The 14,693-nt window shown below is 30.8% G+C and overlaps 1 protein-coding gene across 1 annotated transcript in view; it reads left to right on the top strand.

Annotated features, from left to right (window-relative positions):
• Positions 1–14,693, top strand: part of LOC112594935 (protein sax-3-like) — a 71,936-nt gene that overhangs the window by 53,357 nt on the left and 3,886 nt on the right. Inside the window, 15 exon segments of the mRNA XM_025339953.1 lie at positions 665–818; positions 1,601–1,731; positions 1,810–1,969; positions 3,048–3,214; positions 8,756–8,961; positions 9,134–9,434; positions 9,748–9,998; positions 10,200–10,511; positions 10,608–10,839; positions 10,917–11,226; positions 11,321–11,487; positions 11,564–11,729; positions 11,794–11,971; positions 12,097–12,220; positions 12,910–13,058. Of these exon segments, the coding sequence (XP_025195738.1) occupies positions 665–818; positions 1,601–1,731; positions 1,810–1,969; positions 3,048–3,214; positions 8,756–8,961; positions 9,134–9,434; positions 9,748–9,998; positions 10,200–10,511; positions 10,608–10,839; positions 10,917–11,226; positions 11,321–11,487; positions 11,564–11,729; positions 11,794–11,971; positions 12,097–12,220; positions 12,910–13,058 (3,008 nt within the window).

The following is a 14,693-nucleotide window of genomic DNA, read 5'->3' as shown; positions in this document are numbered from 1 at the left end:
AAAGTCGGATGAATAAGGTAAGGAGTAGGTTAGGTACGACGTAAGAAAATCGCAACCACGCCCCCCATAGCACATGGCAAGAAAACCCCTCTTTAACCATCTTAGTGGTGGTAAACTAGTGTATAATATATACATATTTATGTGTATGTGTGAGAGAAAAAGCTAAATAAGAGCAATGACGTTATGTACAGGAGTGGAGGGGGAAGTAACGGGGTTAAAGAGACTGAGGGAAGAAAAAAAAAATGATCATTTTGGATCACTACAATATTTCAACGGACCCACCGGAGTTTCAGGCGGTTGTTGGGGAGGGGGGAGGGGACCATGTTTTATTAGGCACTTGGCGAAACCCCCTCGTCTCATTTGCATCAGCGCCATCGCCACCGCTACCGCCGCTACCAACAACAAAGCGGCACTAAACTTTTATAGCCCCGTAGACAACGCTGCAGCGTCGGGAGGGCGGGTGACGACTTGGGCGCGCCAGTATTAACGTTTGCACCTGTTTTTTGCGCATTAAGCAGCGCACGTACGCTGAAAACGTTGTTTTTCTTATTACGGTTATTATTTTTGTTTATATTTATTTTTGTTTTTTTTTTCCTCCTCCGCGCATAATGTCGGTTACCGAAAAGTTTGCCTTAAATTTACCAACCGATCGTTATTTTCGCAGATCTAAAACAAGACTTTCGAATCCAGCCCAAGGATGTGAATCCGGCGTCCGGTGACACAGCAGTCCTGGAATGTGACCCGCCCAAAGGACATCCTGAACCATCTGTGGCATGGCATAAAAACGGTCAAGCTATGGAGGCTGACGAGAAAAAAAGGTAAATGACAATTAATATTATTGTGCCAATATTTTTTTAACCAATTAGAGTTATTATTGTTTTTTTCTAAATTCAATTGGATTCAACAGAATAGACATCAACCTTCATACACAATTAATTTAATATTATAAAAGTAAACATTAATATTAATTTGGATCTTGTAATACAACTTTATATTATAATTTTGTTATAAATATCCTTTATTTTTTTCTGAACAATTTTTACAGGTCATATTATTATAATTAAAAATTATTTTTATTAATATACTAAAATTGTATGGTAGAAATATATCCGTTGTTTGAATTTTGAGTCTTTCAATTCAGTTAAAGATTTAATTTCTAATCTATACATTAATATTTTAACACTAATGAAATATTTTACTGAATTAAATAAAAACAATAAAACAATTGCCTATTAAAGTTACGAAACCGTATTTTAAATCTTAAGTATAAAATAAAATGTACTTAACTACAAAATAGGATTCCAAAAAAGTAAATGGATTCATTATGGAAATATCGATTTAAATTGTAATATAGAAAACGTATAAATGCTATTCACACTAAGAAAGTGCTAGAATATTTTAATTAAATTGGTTTATTTAATATTTATGGAAGGCAATTACATTAAATTGAACTATAAATAAATAAATAAATAAATAAATGTAATCTAGGCTTGCCTTAAATATAAAAAGTTCTAAATTTAACGGTAAATTTAAATTAATTAAAACTTATATTTTCTATTTTAAAAAAATATTATTATTTTATGACTTTTTAATATTGTAGATGGTACATTGAAAATAATGGAAATTTGATTATTCGAGACGTAAACTCCGAAGATGATGGTTCTTATACATGTGTAGCTAGCAATTTAGCTGGAATCCGGAAATCTAAACCGATTTTGTTGGCAACTCAGAGTAAGTGCTTAATGATATTCTTAGACATTCATTTTTAAACGTATTTATTAACTATTCTGTATTCATGTATTTAAATAGTACGTCCCTATATGATACAAGCTCCGAAGGATACTATAGCAATGGCTGGTTCCAGTGTACAGTTGCAATGTAAGATTGGCGGGACACCACAACCAGAAGTGTTCTGGAAAAAAATATCAAACAGCGGTGTCGCACAACATATAAGGACTAGTCATTATAGGTAATTAATATAATTTTAAAAGTTTTTTGATATTTAGATAATAATTATTGATTATCTATTTTTTTCTATAAAATGTGAATACTCTTTTCAAAAAGAGGTTAATTTGTTAAATTTTAAAAGAAAATCCATTCACCAATATATTTTAAACTATAAAGTTCACAAAAAAATTTTTGAATTGATATTTTAAATTAAATCATTGGTTTTTAACTAATACGATAGATTTAAAAAAAAAATAATAATCCAATAAGCAATGTTTGAAACCTAAAAAAGTTTATATCGATACTGGCGAGTAATGTAAAACGTGAAAGTCTTATTCGATATGTGGTTTTAATGAATAATTTATTCTCAGGAATTTGATCTGTTAAACGAGGTTTTTATCATACTTACTGTTTTTTTTTTTTTTTAAGGACGCCCCATTGATTTGTTATTTTATTTTTGTATAACAATAAAGCAAATTTATTATTTATAGGACCCACGCTGTTGACTCAGCGTCAATATTTTAGATAATTAACATACTGTCAAAAATAATATGATACGTATTAATTTATTATGCATATATTATCTGTGTCGTAACTTTTACATATTTTCGATAACATATTGTATGCATTTATAGTCAAATAATAATATATAAATATAATACATCTATATATTCACGTCCAATACAATATAATATACTATTTATTTATTGTCATATAAAGTTTTGATATCATATTTTTTATACTTTATTTTAAGTTTATTAACTTAAATTTATATCTTTAAATCCCATAATAAGTTTTTAGTCTTATTTATAGTTGGTTGGCGTGTTTAAAATTGACAGATATAATAGCTCTAAGTTTGACATATTACCTGTATCTCAATTATCTAATCATAACTATTTTTTTCCAACCATTATACTAAACAAGTAGAATAAGCAGTAAATCGTTGCATAAAACATATATTTGTCTTTAAAATAGTCGCCATCCTGTTCAATTTTTAATCTTTCTCTCACAAGCTTTCATAGTATTATAGTATTATAGTTTTAAAAATTCAAAAAATAATCTCAAGATTCTAATTCGATAAAATATGATGGATGTTTCAGGAATGAAAAGCTTTCCGGAGACAGGGACACGTTCGAGCACGTTTACATTACGCAAGACGGCAGTTTGAGATTAGACAACGTGAGTCCGGAAGACGAAGGAAAATACGTGTGTCACGCAGAAAATCACCAGGGGAAAGTAAACGCAGCGTCTTCACTCACTGTACACTGTGAGTAGCTAAACGTTTTACAGTGTAAATATAGTAATTTAAATTCGCTTTATAATAAAAATACCATATTAAAAATAAATATATCATAGTTAGAAAAACACAATACCTAAACTAGGATCTTAGGTGTATAATGGTTTTTTACTGTGTCGTAATATGTAGACAACAGTTATTAATGTAATTTTATAAAACGTATAAAAAAATATATTTTAGAATAGTAAGTAATTAAAGAAGGGTGAACCTATGCAATAATATATGATGGGATGGTAACATATTTATCATTTATAACCATCAAACGCGCCAACACTTGATTTCCGGTGGTTGTCATGTCATGTGTGCGTCAAAGACTTCGAGTGTTCTATTATTGTAACATCAATGTTGATTAATTGTTTATTTATTTGTTTTTTTTTTTCTGTACTATAACAGCAATATTTTGTTTTAAACTATCACTAATTACGGTTCGACATTCTTACCTAAAGTTCTTATAGCATCGGTATTTAGATATCATACAGTTATATATTTAAAGAAACGTAGATACGTTAAATAATAAACTCAAACTATTTTACCTCATTATATGGTGACAGTGCCAGCAGAATGAGTTTTTGGATATGGTATTTGCTCAAACCGTACGAGCCATAAGAAAAGACATTTCAAATGTCAGCGCGTATTTATTTTATTTCTATGAGTAATACGAAATTATAAATAGTTATGAAATTTCTGCAATAAATTGCCGTTTGATATAATTTAATCTGTTCAACAAAACAATCGATTATTTAATTAAATATATATTTATATATATAATAACCATGATATTAAGCTTGAACTTGTTTTTTTTTTTGAATTTCAACGTTTATTTCTGTCAATAATTAAAGGTATCTAAAATTGGAGTGGACTTCGTTAAACAAAACTTTTCAAAGAACAAAAATCCCTCAGGATAATACAGTGGTTATCTCATTTTGAATTTCATTTTATACTTCCTAAATTATTCAATCTACTAAATTATAAATTTGAGTTTTGTTTTTGTTAGTTACGCAATATTGTGGTAAAGTAACTTTGGTTCGTCCATGCTTAACTAAATATTTTGAGCAGTGGGAATAAAATTGATAGTATTATCACCATCAATTATACAATAAAGTATTAAAACAATAACAATAGGAAGAGCCGATGACTGTAGTAATAATGTTAACATAGGAGTAAGCGAAAAGCATCGTAATTATTACTTTTCGATTTATATATTTTCGTCTTTTCCTATCACGCACATGATCGCAAAACTAGTACGGTTAAAGGAAAATATAATATTATTATCGCAAAGCCGTCAGACGGAAATAGGGTTCGGATGTGTTTATTATTTGCGAGTGATTTTAAACTTTCATATTAGATAATAACAATGATAATAATAGTAATTATAATGTTATTGAAGTTCAGAAAAGCTAGAGGTGAAACGCGGTCCGATCGACATCGTAATTTCAAAACTTTCACGCAACAGTTATTATATTGCCTATACAGAGTATTTCTAAATTACCGTTGTGATAAACAAACTGTTCGAAGAAACCCGACCAAAACGATATTGTCAAAATCATTTATTTTATTACTTACCATTGTTATATCATTATTATTATTTTTACCTGCTAATTCTTACCAAAATCTATCGATATTTGTGAGTGTCTGCAGGATGGTGTGTGTGAGTTATATCTACAACCATACGCTGTTGTCAACATATAATACGAGTACTTTTAGTCGATAACAACTGGTAATATCTGAAAAAAAATTGTTAGGTGTATATCCAATAATTACAACAATGGGACACATAACTATTTAGAAAAAAAAACATCAAAATATTGCTATTTATAACCACGTGATACAGCGTAGTTATCACGGTGTAAATCTTTTTGGTGGTTCAAACTCATTTAATATATATGTTGATTTTTCATAAAATAAATTCCCTGGTCATCATATTATTATCAACATTGAGTGAATGGCTATTGATTTGGTTGTTTTCGACGGAGATCTCATCAAAACCCGTCGAAACGCTGGGTTTTACAACTTGACGCATAATCCTGGTTTACAAAATTTTAGCAGAACGGTAATTTTATTATATTCAGAATACTGAGTAATTATATTTTTGTTTTCGCAATTGTATCCGATTTAGTTCTTTGCCACTTTAAGGCACCACGTGGACAGATAAAAATATCATATATACCTTTACTAGATATTTTCTTTTATCTCCACTGGCGTATGTGCGTGTGCAGTGTACGTAAACTTAAATTTTAAGCGTAAACTTTTTGCACTGATTATCTCACTGGCAAAGGCACCTTTCTGCCACATCCGCCATACACCTCTAACACTTCGTATACCACAGACGATGGCGCGGGTTGCCTTGCCCGGCAATTTTCTGCTCGATCCGCGAGCGTGGTCGACAGCGGTGGTCTTAAGCTTTTAATTATTTTCTCCGTTAAAACTTTCACCGGGTTTTTTTCACCCCCTTCACTCATCGCGGTCACGTATACATCTCAAGCGGCGTCTTCGTACCTACCCGCTGTGCCGCCGCTGCGGGGCAACGGTTACCGTCTCGAAACCGGCAAGAAAACATTTATAAATATATATATATATATTATATACGCAGCTACAACAGTGAGCTTAGCTATACCCGTAGCTTTATATATATATATATATATATATATATATGCGTGTGTGTATACATAATATGTACGTATATAAATAGGGCTCGGGGGGCCTTTATATACAGCCACACCTCTCTCGTGTCGTATATCCACCTCACGCACAGCGATATAAACAATTCGGCAACTTCTATTCTCGAGCTTCCCATTATCTCTTGTGGCTTTTGTTTTGCGCGTCCTCCTTGTTTCCACCCACCAGTCATCGCACTGAAGTCCCGTTTTCGCATACAGCCAGTCTAGATCCCGCGTGCATTAATCAAACGACCACCGCAGCCATGCACAATACATATATATATAATATATACGAAATGCGCTACACTATGAAATACGCGACCGATACGCGGCCGCGTTCTATTGTAAATTTGTAACCGATGCCAAACGATTGGAAATCTTCGACTCTTCCGAAATTACCGCCTCCGAGCTCATCTCTTCGGGCGAATTGATAAACCGTTTTTTCTCCCTACACCGTCTGACATGCTACTTCTACTACTATTACTGCTACCACTTCTACTACTACTACGATATTAATTGTTGTTAGCGCCGATTTAATCAGTTGGCGTTGCAAACAGATTTACTGCCGAAAATGCGATGTATACGGTGGCGATTGGGTGGGTTAAATGAACGGACAAACGCCCTGAAGAAAAGACTCGTAGAGTCGTTCGAGTTTGTCCAACACGGTCTATGCACGGGGCGGCACGATAATCGAAAGACTTTGTTTCGGGTAAACCTAAAAGTTTGTTTGGCACTGCGCGCCTCGTGTAGGATCGTCTATAATAATATTGTTGTTATTTACTTCCTCTGATGTGTATGGTGGTTGTGTGAGGGGCGGATATACGTATAAGGCGAATTGTAGTCAAAAAGTCAATCTCGTACAACCGTTCAAGCCAATAATAACAACCAATAATTATCCCGAAATCATGCGCACTTAGCCGTAGGAAAAAATGTATTTATAAATGTATTATACGGTCTTATAAATATCGGTAACAACTAACATATTATTATAATATACTTTACTATATTTTTCCAGTGATTTATGCGTTTTGTTGCATAAATAATATTATTCCCATTTACATGCGTAAATACTAAATATTTCATACGTATACTGTACGTTATTTTATTTCAATTTAAAAAAATAACCATAATATTATGGACAAGGATGAATTTTTTCGCAGTTCAATGTTATTCATAGTACAAAAAATGCAATCGAATAACACACGAGTATCACGGTAAAATGGTATCGGATGATATTACAACGAATACATTGTCGTTTAAAATTAAAACCGATTAAATTCAAATGCCTATTTTATTTGTGTTAAATTTATTTGGACGATTTAATATTATAATTATAATAATAATTATTATCATTATTATTACTATGGTTAGAATTGTCCGTTAGTTGTTTTACAATCTACAGAGGATGTCGCTTGAAAATGTGGTGGATGGCGAACATTCAAATTGAACATATATTTGTTTCGTCGCATTTGAATGTTCCCGTGGCAATTTCACGTTTCATATAAACATTAACAGCTATACCCTTGTCACTTTAAATAACGTAATGTGGTGGATATTCCAAATACTTGTTAAATTGTTCGAAACATCATATATTACTTTATGTATAATTTATCATTTATTTGGTAAATTATTCGAAACTGATATTTTTTATTTTATAATAATTTCCAATTATTTTCACATTTGTTTAACTTAAAATCAGTGTATAATATGATTATGTCATGTATGCACAATAATAAATGTCGTTTGAATTATCATTTATTTTGCAGTGTTATTGACTCACGCTGTATTGTTATACTAAATACTATTTTAAATGTATTCATAATAATTAAATTATGTACTATTTACACGAACAAGAACATAACGCTTTATATTATTAAAAATTGTAATATCATTTTAGTAATCATTTTAGAAATCATACTATTTTACATTATGTAAGTACAACTATATAAAAGTGCATATTTATTATATACTGTATATAAAAAAATAAAACAAAGTTTTTTTAACAACTTTTAATAAAATTTCTAAATCGGATAATAGAATTTAAGTTTTTTTTGTTCTATATAACTCTGTAAAACGCTGAAATGCTTTTATCCAGTATTCGAAATGCTACAGATTTATTTCTCACGAAAAAAGTATGGCAATGACGATAACTAAGCATTTCACATACAATGACATTTAATATATTATACATAGCTTGCCAAATATTCCATCAAGTAAAATGTTTTTTTTCTATATTTTTTTAACCAATTTATTATTCTACACAATTAGTTAAATTAATTAAAAAGATCACTGATTATCTATAGTTAATTCTTAATTTTTTCGTGTCGTATATGATGAAATACATTTTTTCTAGTGTCTACTGCCTATGCATCGAATTCATTAATGAGTAAATACTATAATATATATCAAAGGATGTTTGATTAATTTGTTTCAAATAAGTATTTACCCTTTACCCTCAATATTACGAGATTCTGAATACACGCTTTTACCCCAATCAAACAACTTGAAATCCTTTTAAAGGGAAATAGAAGCAAACCAAATTTCCTGTTTGACTTGCGCTAGAAATTGTTTTTTTTTTTTTTTTTTTTAATTGAACGATTTCATAAAATAATTCTATTGATAGACATGGGTTACTCTACGAAGTCATTAAACTAAATGGAATAGGGACGATATGGAATATAGCGATTGGATATATTATACATTAGTAAAAACATATTCGTTTTATTTATTTATAATAAATATTAATATGTTGTATACTAAATTTTAGTGATGATCAAAAGCTATATCTGTTATATACTGTTGTAATTTATTTTCATGTTCATAGTAAAAACGGTTGTGTTTTATTCAATTTCAGCTGTTCCATTGATCGCCCAAAGGCCTGCAGACACACACGTATCAGCCGGCAGTAATGCAGTATTCGAGTGCGGTGTTCGAGGCAACCCCATACCGACAATATTCTGGTCTTTGCAGGACAACGACACTGTGCTATTCCCCGAAGAGAGCTGGAACGAGTTTCACGCCGAAAACACGAAAGATTCCGTGTCCACACTGGTCGTATATGTAAGTCAGAAAATGGTTTATGTTAGTGTTACGTCAAGCGATGTGGTATCCAAAACGGAGAACTCGTCAACGGGATTATCCCGAATGATATTCTAAACGTGCCCCATGTTTGGCGTAATATTTATTCATATTTTATCGTAACTATAATTTCATTGTTATACATTTTTTACAGAACGTCAGAAAAGAACAACACGATCAGCTAGTCGTCATGTGTTCAGCAATCAACGAAGCGGGCTCAGATGAGTGGCGAGCCACGTTGACAGTGACAGCAGCCGCGTACGATGAGTCCTTACCACCAATCATCGAATACGGACCAGCCAATCAAACGCTACCATACAGTTCGATTGGTAATCTTATATGCAAAGCAATCGGAAATCCTCAGCCCGTGATCACGTGGTACAAGGACGATTCGCCGTTGTCAATGGATATCGGTAGGATCAACATCACTGAATCCGGCACACTACAAATCATGAGTGAGTATCTTCGTGTATACACGGAAAACTTCACTGTGCAAAATTTACTCTTGCCAATAATTTATTAAAATTTTTAAATACTATTTTCGAAAAACACAATTTTATTAATGCGAGTCCTAACTAAAATAATTCGCTTAAAGTACTTATTTGATTTATGTAAATCTAAAATAAAACAATTAATTGAAATTTCAAATACAACATGATCATATTTGTATCGAATATTTAAGTTTAATTAAAAAACTTATCAATTTTAAAGTGAAATACAGTTAGTGCAGATAGGAAGTTAATTAATATAACCACTTAAAATTTTCAGATTTACAAAAGAGCGATAACGGCATTTATACATGTGTAGCGTCTTCGGTCAATGGCAAGGCCACGTGGAGTGCCGAACTTAAAATGGAATCGCCAAAAAATCCTAACGTCGGATTTTTCAGGTCACCGGATACGTCAACGTTTCCTGGTGCTCCGAGCACTCCCGTTGTCGTCAACCACACGGACACGGCTGTTACGCTATCGTGGGGCCGTAGCAACAAGGTCGGATCATCACCGCTACTAGGTTATCAGGTAAGCTAGGCGTTTTCGTATACTACCTTTAACGAGGCATTTTATATCGTCCAAATTACTATTTGGTACTTTTATATAAATTTTAGGAGATATTGAAGTCCCAGATATAAGTTCCTTTGTAGGAGTAATGCATTTTAAAATTAAAATATGTAAAATACCGTTGATACGATAAATTTGTTACATCAGCTTTTTAATTTTTAGGTGGAAATGTTCGCTTGTGTCGAGAACGTTGGATGGGTAACATTGGTCCGGAGATTGCACTACACTCACTTCACACAATCTTTCTTAAAGCCTGGCCATTCCTACTTGTTTGTGGTGCGCGCTGAAAATTCGCACGGCCTTTCTGCGCCTAGTCATTTGTCCAACCGAATCAAATTGCCCTCAGAATACCGTCAGAGCTTAACGTTTTCTCACGATATGTCCATCGCTAAGTCTACTTTGTTCGGCGGCCATATCGTAGACCTCATCGACATAAAAACGGTCAGCTCGACTTCGATAAAAATTTTCTGGGAGGTAAGTCAGTCAACTTACCAATCGGGTCAATTTAAGACCAGAAAACATATTATCAGTAAATGTGTTATTAATACTTAAATAATTTCATTGTTTCAGATTCTTAACAGAGAGTTTTTGGAAGGTTTTTATTTATACTATCGTAGCAAAAACATGACTGGTCAAAATACCACGTTCATGAAAATCTTGTCTAACACAACTGAACTGTCGGGAGCGTACGTGATTAACACACTAAAACCGTCCGTCACATATCTGTTTTTCTTGGTGCCATTCTACAAACACATCAAAGGTCGACCGTCAAATTCCAGGACTACAAAAACTCTTGAAGACTGTAAGAACAATACAATTATTTATTTGAGATTTAAATTATTTTTTAAGCACTCATAAACTTGAATTTCATTGTTGTAGGCCCATCTCTAGCACCTCAACACGTCGAACCAACTGCTTACAACTCCAGTGCGGTATACTTGAAATGGAACCCACCGCCAGACCACTCGCACAACGGTGTTATCATCAGTTACCAGGTAGTCATACAAGGTGGTGCCAGTTGGGACGTACTAAGTAATGTAACAGTTAGTGCTAGTACTCCCACTCTGCTACTCACCAACCTCACATCGGGTGTGCGATATAAAGTCATGATTGCGGCAGCAACAAAAATCGGATTTGGTCCGTACACGGATTCAATAATTCTACCAACGGATTCGATGAACCAAATAAAGTATGAACACTATTCACTTGGATTTTATCGAAAACCTTTATTTTATTTGTTTTATTTTTTATAATATTAACTATAATATTATTAAATTGTTTAGTCAATTTAACGACGCAGTCATTGATCACGAAGAAATCAAAGAATTTGTAGCTGAACCCTGGTTTATTCTGTTGTTGGCTGGAATAATTACATTAATGGTCATATTACTAGCCGCTGTACTTTTCGTTAGATATCGCCAGTTGGGAGCTAAAAAGTCACACTTAGGAGGTATTTTTTTATTTTTTTTTGAACACAGAGTATGCAATATTTGTTTAAGTATTAACTAACCACGTATTTTATTTAGATACATTAAATCCTGCCAACAAATTGTCCTATTCGTCTGGTTTCAAAACTACTCTAGACGCATCTCACCGAGGACAAGTGGCGGCGTTTTTGCAATCCGAACACAGTGTCTCGAACAGTCAACGGTGTTTGTTCATCGATGCAAACTCGTGCCATAAGCCCAATTGGTATTTATTATATTTAAATTCATATTGTTTTCATCAAAAAATAATTATAAATCTATATTTTCAGGATACATCATGATATTGATAGCAATGAGAAAGATTCTAGTCAACAACTGTTACCTGAAATTGCTGACTACGCAGAAGTGAATCCAAATACAATGAGTACATTTTTAAAGGACCGTGAATTGTCGTCCCCAGCCCCTTATGCGACGACCACATTGGTATCAAATTCAAGTTCTAGAAATGTAAAAAAAAAAAAAAACATAATATTAAATATAAATTAATCATATTATTATAAAACGTTATCTATTTAAAAACTATGTAATTAAAATTTATGAAGAGTTTATAATAAATTGTTTTTTTTTTTTAGTTGAGACGAAATTCTGATGACACAGCTTATGCTTCAGCCAATATTTATAACCGCAATCAAAATGTGTATTCTGAAAGTGGGTATAGCTGTTGTTCCAGTAATAATGACTGCCAAGGCTGCGCAGGTATATAATATAATATATATATATTTTTTTTTAAGCGCACACAATAAATAATGAAAACTTTTATTCTCTATTGGTACCTACATTAAATTTAACTTTAAATACAACATTCAAGAATATTGTTATTTTTTATGTATGTATGTCAGCAACTCATAATATAAAGTATTATGTAAGATACAATGGTCGATAACATTGTAAAATAATATGAACACTAATTTATTAATAAAAAAATACAAAAAATGTTCACTCGTAACCTTAGAAATTTATGTTTAAAAACTCTAAATAAGATTATAAACTATGGAAAATAAATTTATAGCAAGTAAAATATAAAACTAAATTATTGTTTTTTATAAAACACCTGTAAAGGCGAGTGCAACTAACTATTCAAGTATATTGTAGTATGCGTTGGAAAATATTAATTTAAAAAATAATAATAATATAATCAGTAATCACGTTGGATAACTAAAAAATGTAGAATGAAGTACGGTTTCAAAAGTTTTAAAGTTTTAAATTGTATTTTACAATTACTTACATTTGAATCATGAATTATGTGATGCGGAGACATAACTCATAATAGTTTACTGTTATTATACTTTTATGATTATAATAAAATATTTGTTTATATAATTTAATAATATAATAAGTAATAAGTTATATCATATAATATTATTATTTTTTAATTCTATCTATAGACGATTGCGGGAGCATGCAAGGCGTTCCTGTGTCAGTCGTTCTGAGCGGTTGTGGTCGAAAGACGTTCAGCGAAGTGTCTCACCATAGCAACAAAAGCGGTTCGAGGTTCAATAATTACCCACCGTATTCATCTAGGCAGCGAGCCCTGGTAAGCAAGGACCACCTTTTCCCACATATATCATTAACATTTTCTTGAAAACACATGATGGATGTATAATAATTGTCCACATCAATTAATATAAATGATCATAATTTAATGACCATAGGATAGAAAACATAACTGTACAACCATAAATAAGAAAGTTTACGCCCTCAAAAGCATTAGTGTGTAATGTCCATTAAGCAAATCATAAACTACAAAAGGAAAAGACTTTTTAATGAACTAAAATTATATATTTAAATTAAAATAGACCGATAAAATGTTTATATTCAGGGGCTTATCTAACTTAGTTTTATTGAGGGAGGATAAAATTATATACTTTTTATGCTATTAAAAAAAAAAAAAAATAAGTATGATTATGTCCGATTTAAATATGTATAATGATCTTAAAATGTTATTGAAAATATTATCAATTCTTCTATTTTTAACCTGTATCAAGTACTAAAAACAATGATTAAGAATACCATCTTACTACATTATTAATTAAGTATATATATATATATATATATTATTTTCAATACTTTTTCGTGCACATACATTAAGGCGAATACACTAAGTCTTTCTAGTTCCATTTTTTTATGTTTGCCAAGTTTTAAATTTAAAATTAAAATTTAATAAATAAATAAATTACTTAAAATTCAATAAGCAAGTAAAACTTAATGATCATGACTGATGCTATTATTTAACTATTTCTAATTATCAATGTGTGAGAACATAAGTATGCTTCGTTCAGTTACGTATTGCTGTTTATATATTTTCTAGTGATAATAAAACGGTATTGTTCAGTTTTTATATACTCATTGAAGGTTAAATTATTTAATCCAGTACTTGAAATTTAAAAATTCAAATAATAAAATTAATATTACTAATCAATTAATATAAATTAATATACTAATAAAAATATAACACAATGAAATTATCAACATATTTATAGTGGCTTAATTATAGACCATATTATACATTTCCTGAAGCTAACTGGCAGGTAATTACTGATTCCGATTAATTTCTTTTGAATACTCCTTAAAAGTACGATTCAAACTTTAGCTTTAAAGGATACCACAGTTTATCATTTAAGGATATGATATATTATATATTATTATATAACTAGTAATGTTAATATTAAATATATTTAAATTAACATTACTAGTTTTAATAGTATGTTAAATACTAATTCAAAATAATTAAGACGGTCTATCAGTCAATATTTTCAAGAAAATTTCAATATGCATTATCATATTTTTATTAGTATTTTATTTGTGTATTATTTTGATATTGAACTAACTTTTCAAAAATGTATCCTACAAATAATATATCATATTAAATTATGATATGATATTATTTTCCATATACTTCAATTTAAGTAACTTAAGTCAATGACAGATCACCTTAGAACAGTGAAAATAGATATAAATAGCTCAAAATGCATATCTTATAAATATTTTGTAAATATTAGTTGTAGATAAAAAAAAAATATATATATAAAATCAAAAAGTTATTGTCTTATACATAATTATTTTTGCCATCAAATTAACAATATAATACATCGTTTTACTAATAAATTAATATAAATGATAATTCACCAAACATTCCACTACTATTAATTTAAATTATTCAGTTTTGAAA

Source organism: Melanaphis sacchari, unplaced genomic scaffold, assembly GCF_002803265.2.
Source record: "Melanaphis sacchari strain LSU unplaced genomic scaffold, SCAv2.0 Contig24_pilon_pilon, whole genome shotgun sequence".
In the NCBI taxonomy this organism is placed as follows: Eukaryota; Metazoa; Arthropoda; class Insecta; order Hemiptera; family Aphididae; genus Melanaphis; species Melanaphis sacchari.
Note: the sequence above shows the minus strand (reverse complement) of the source record. Positions and strands in the feature narration are given on the sequence as shown.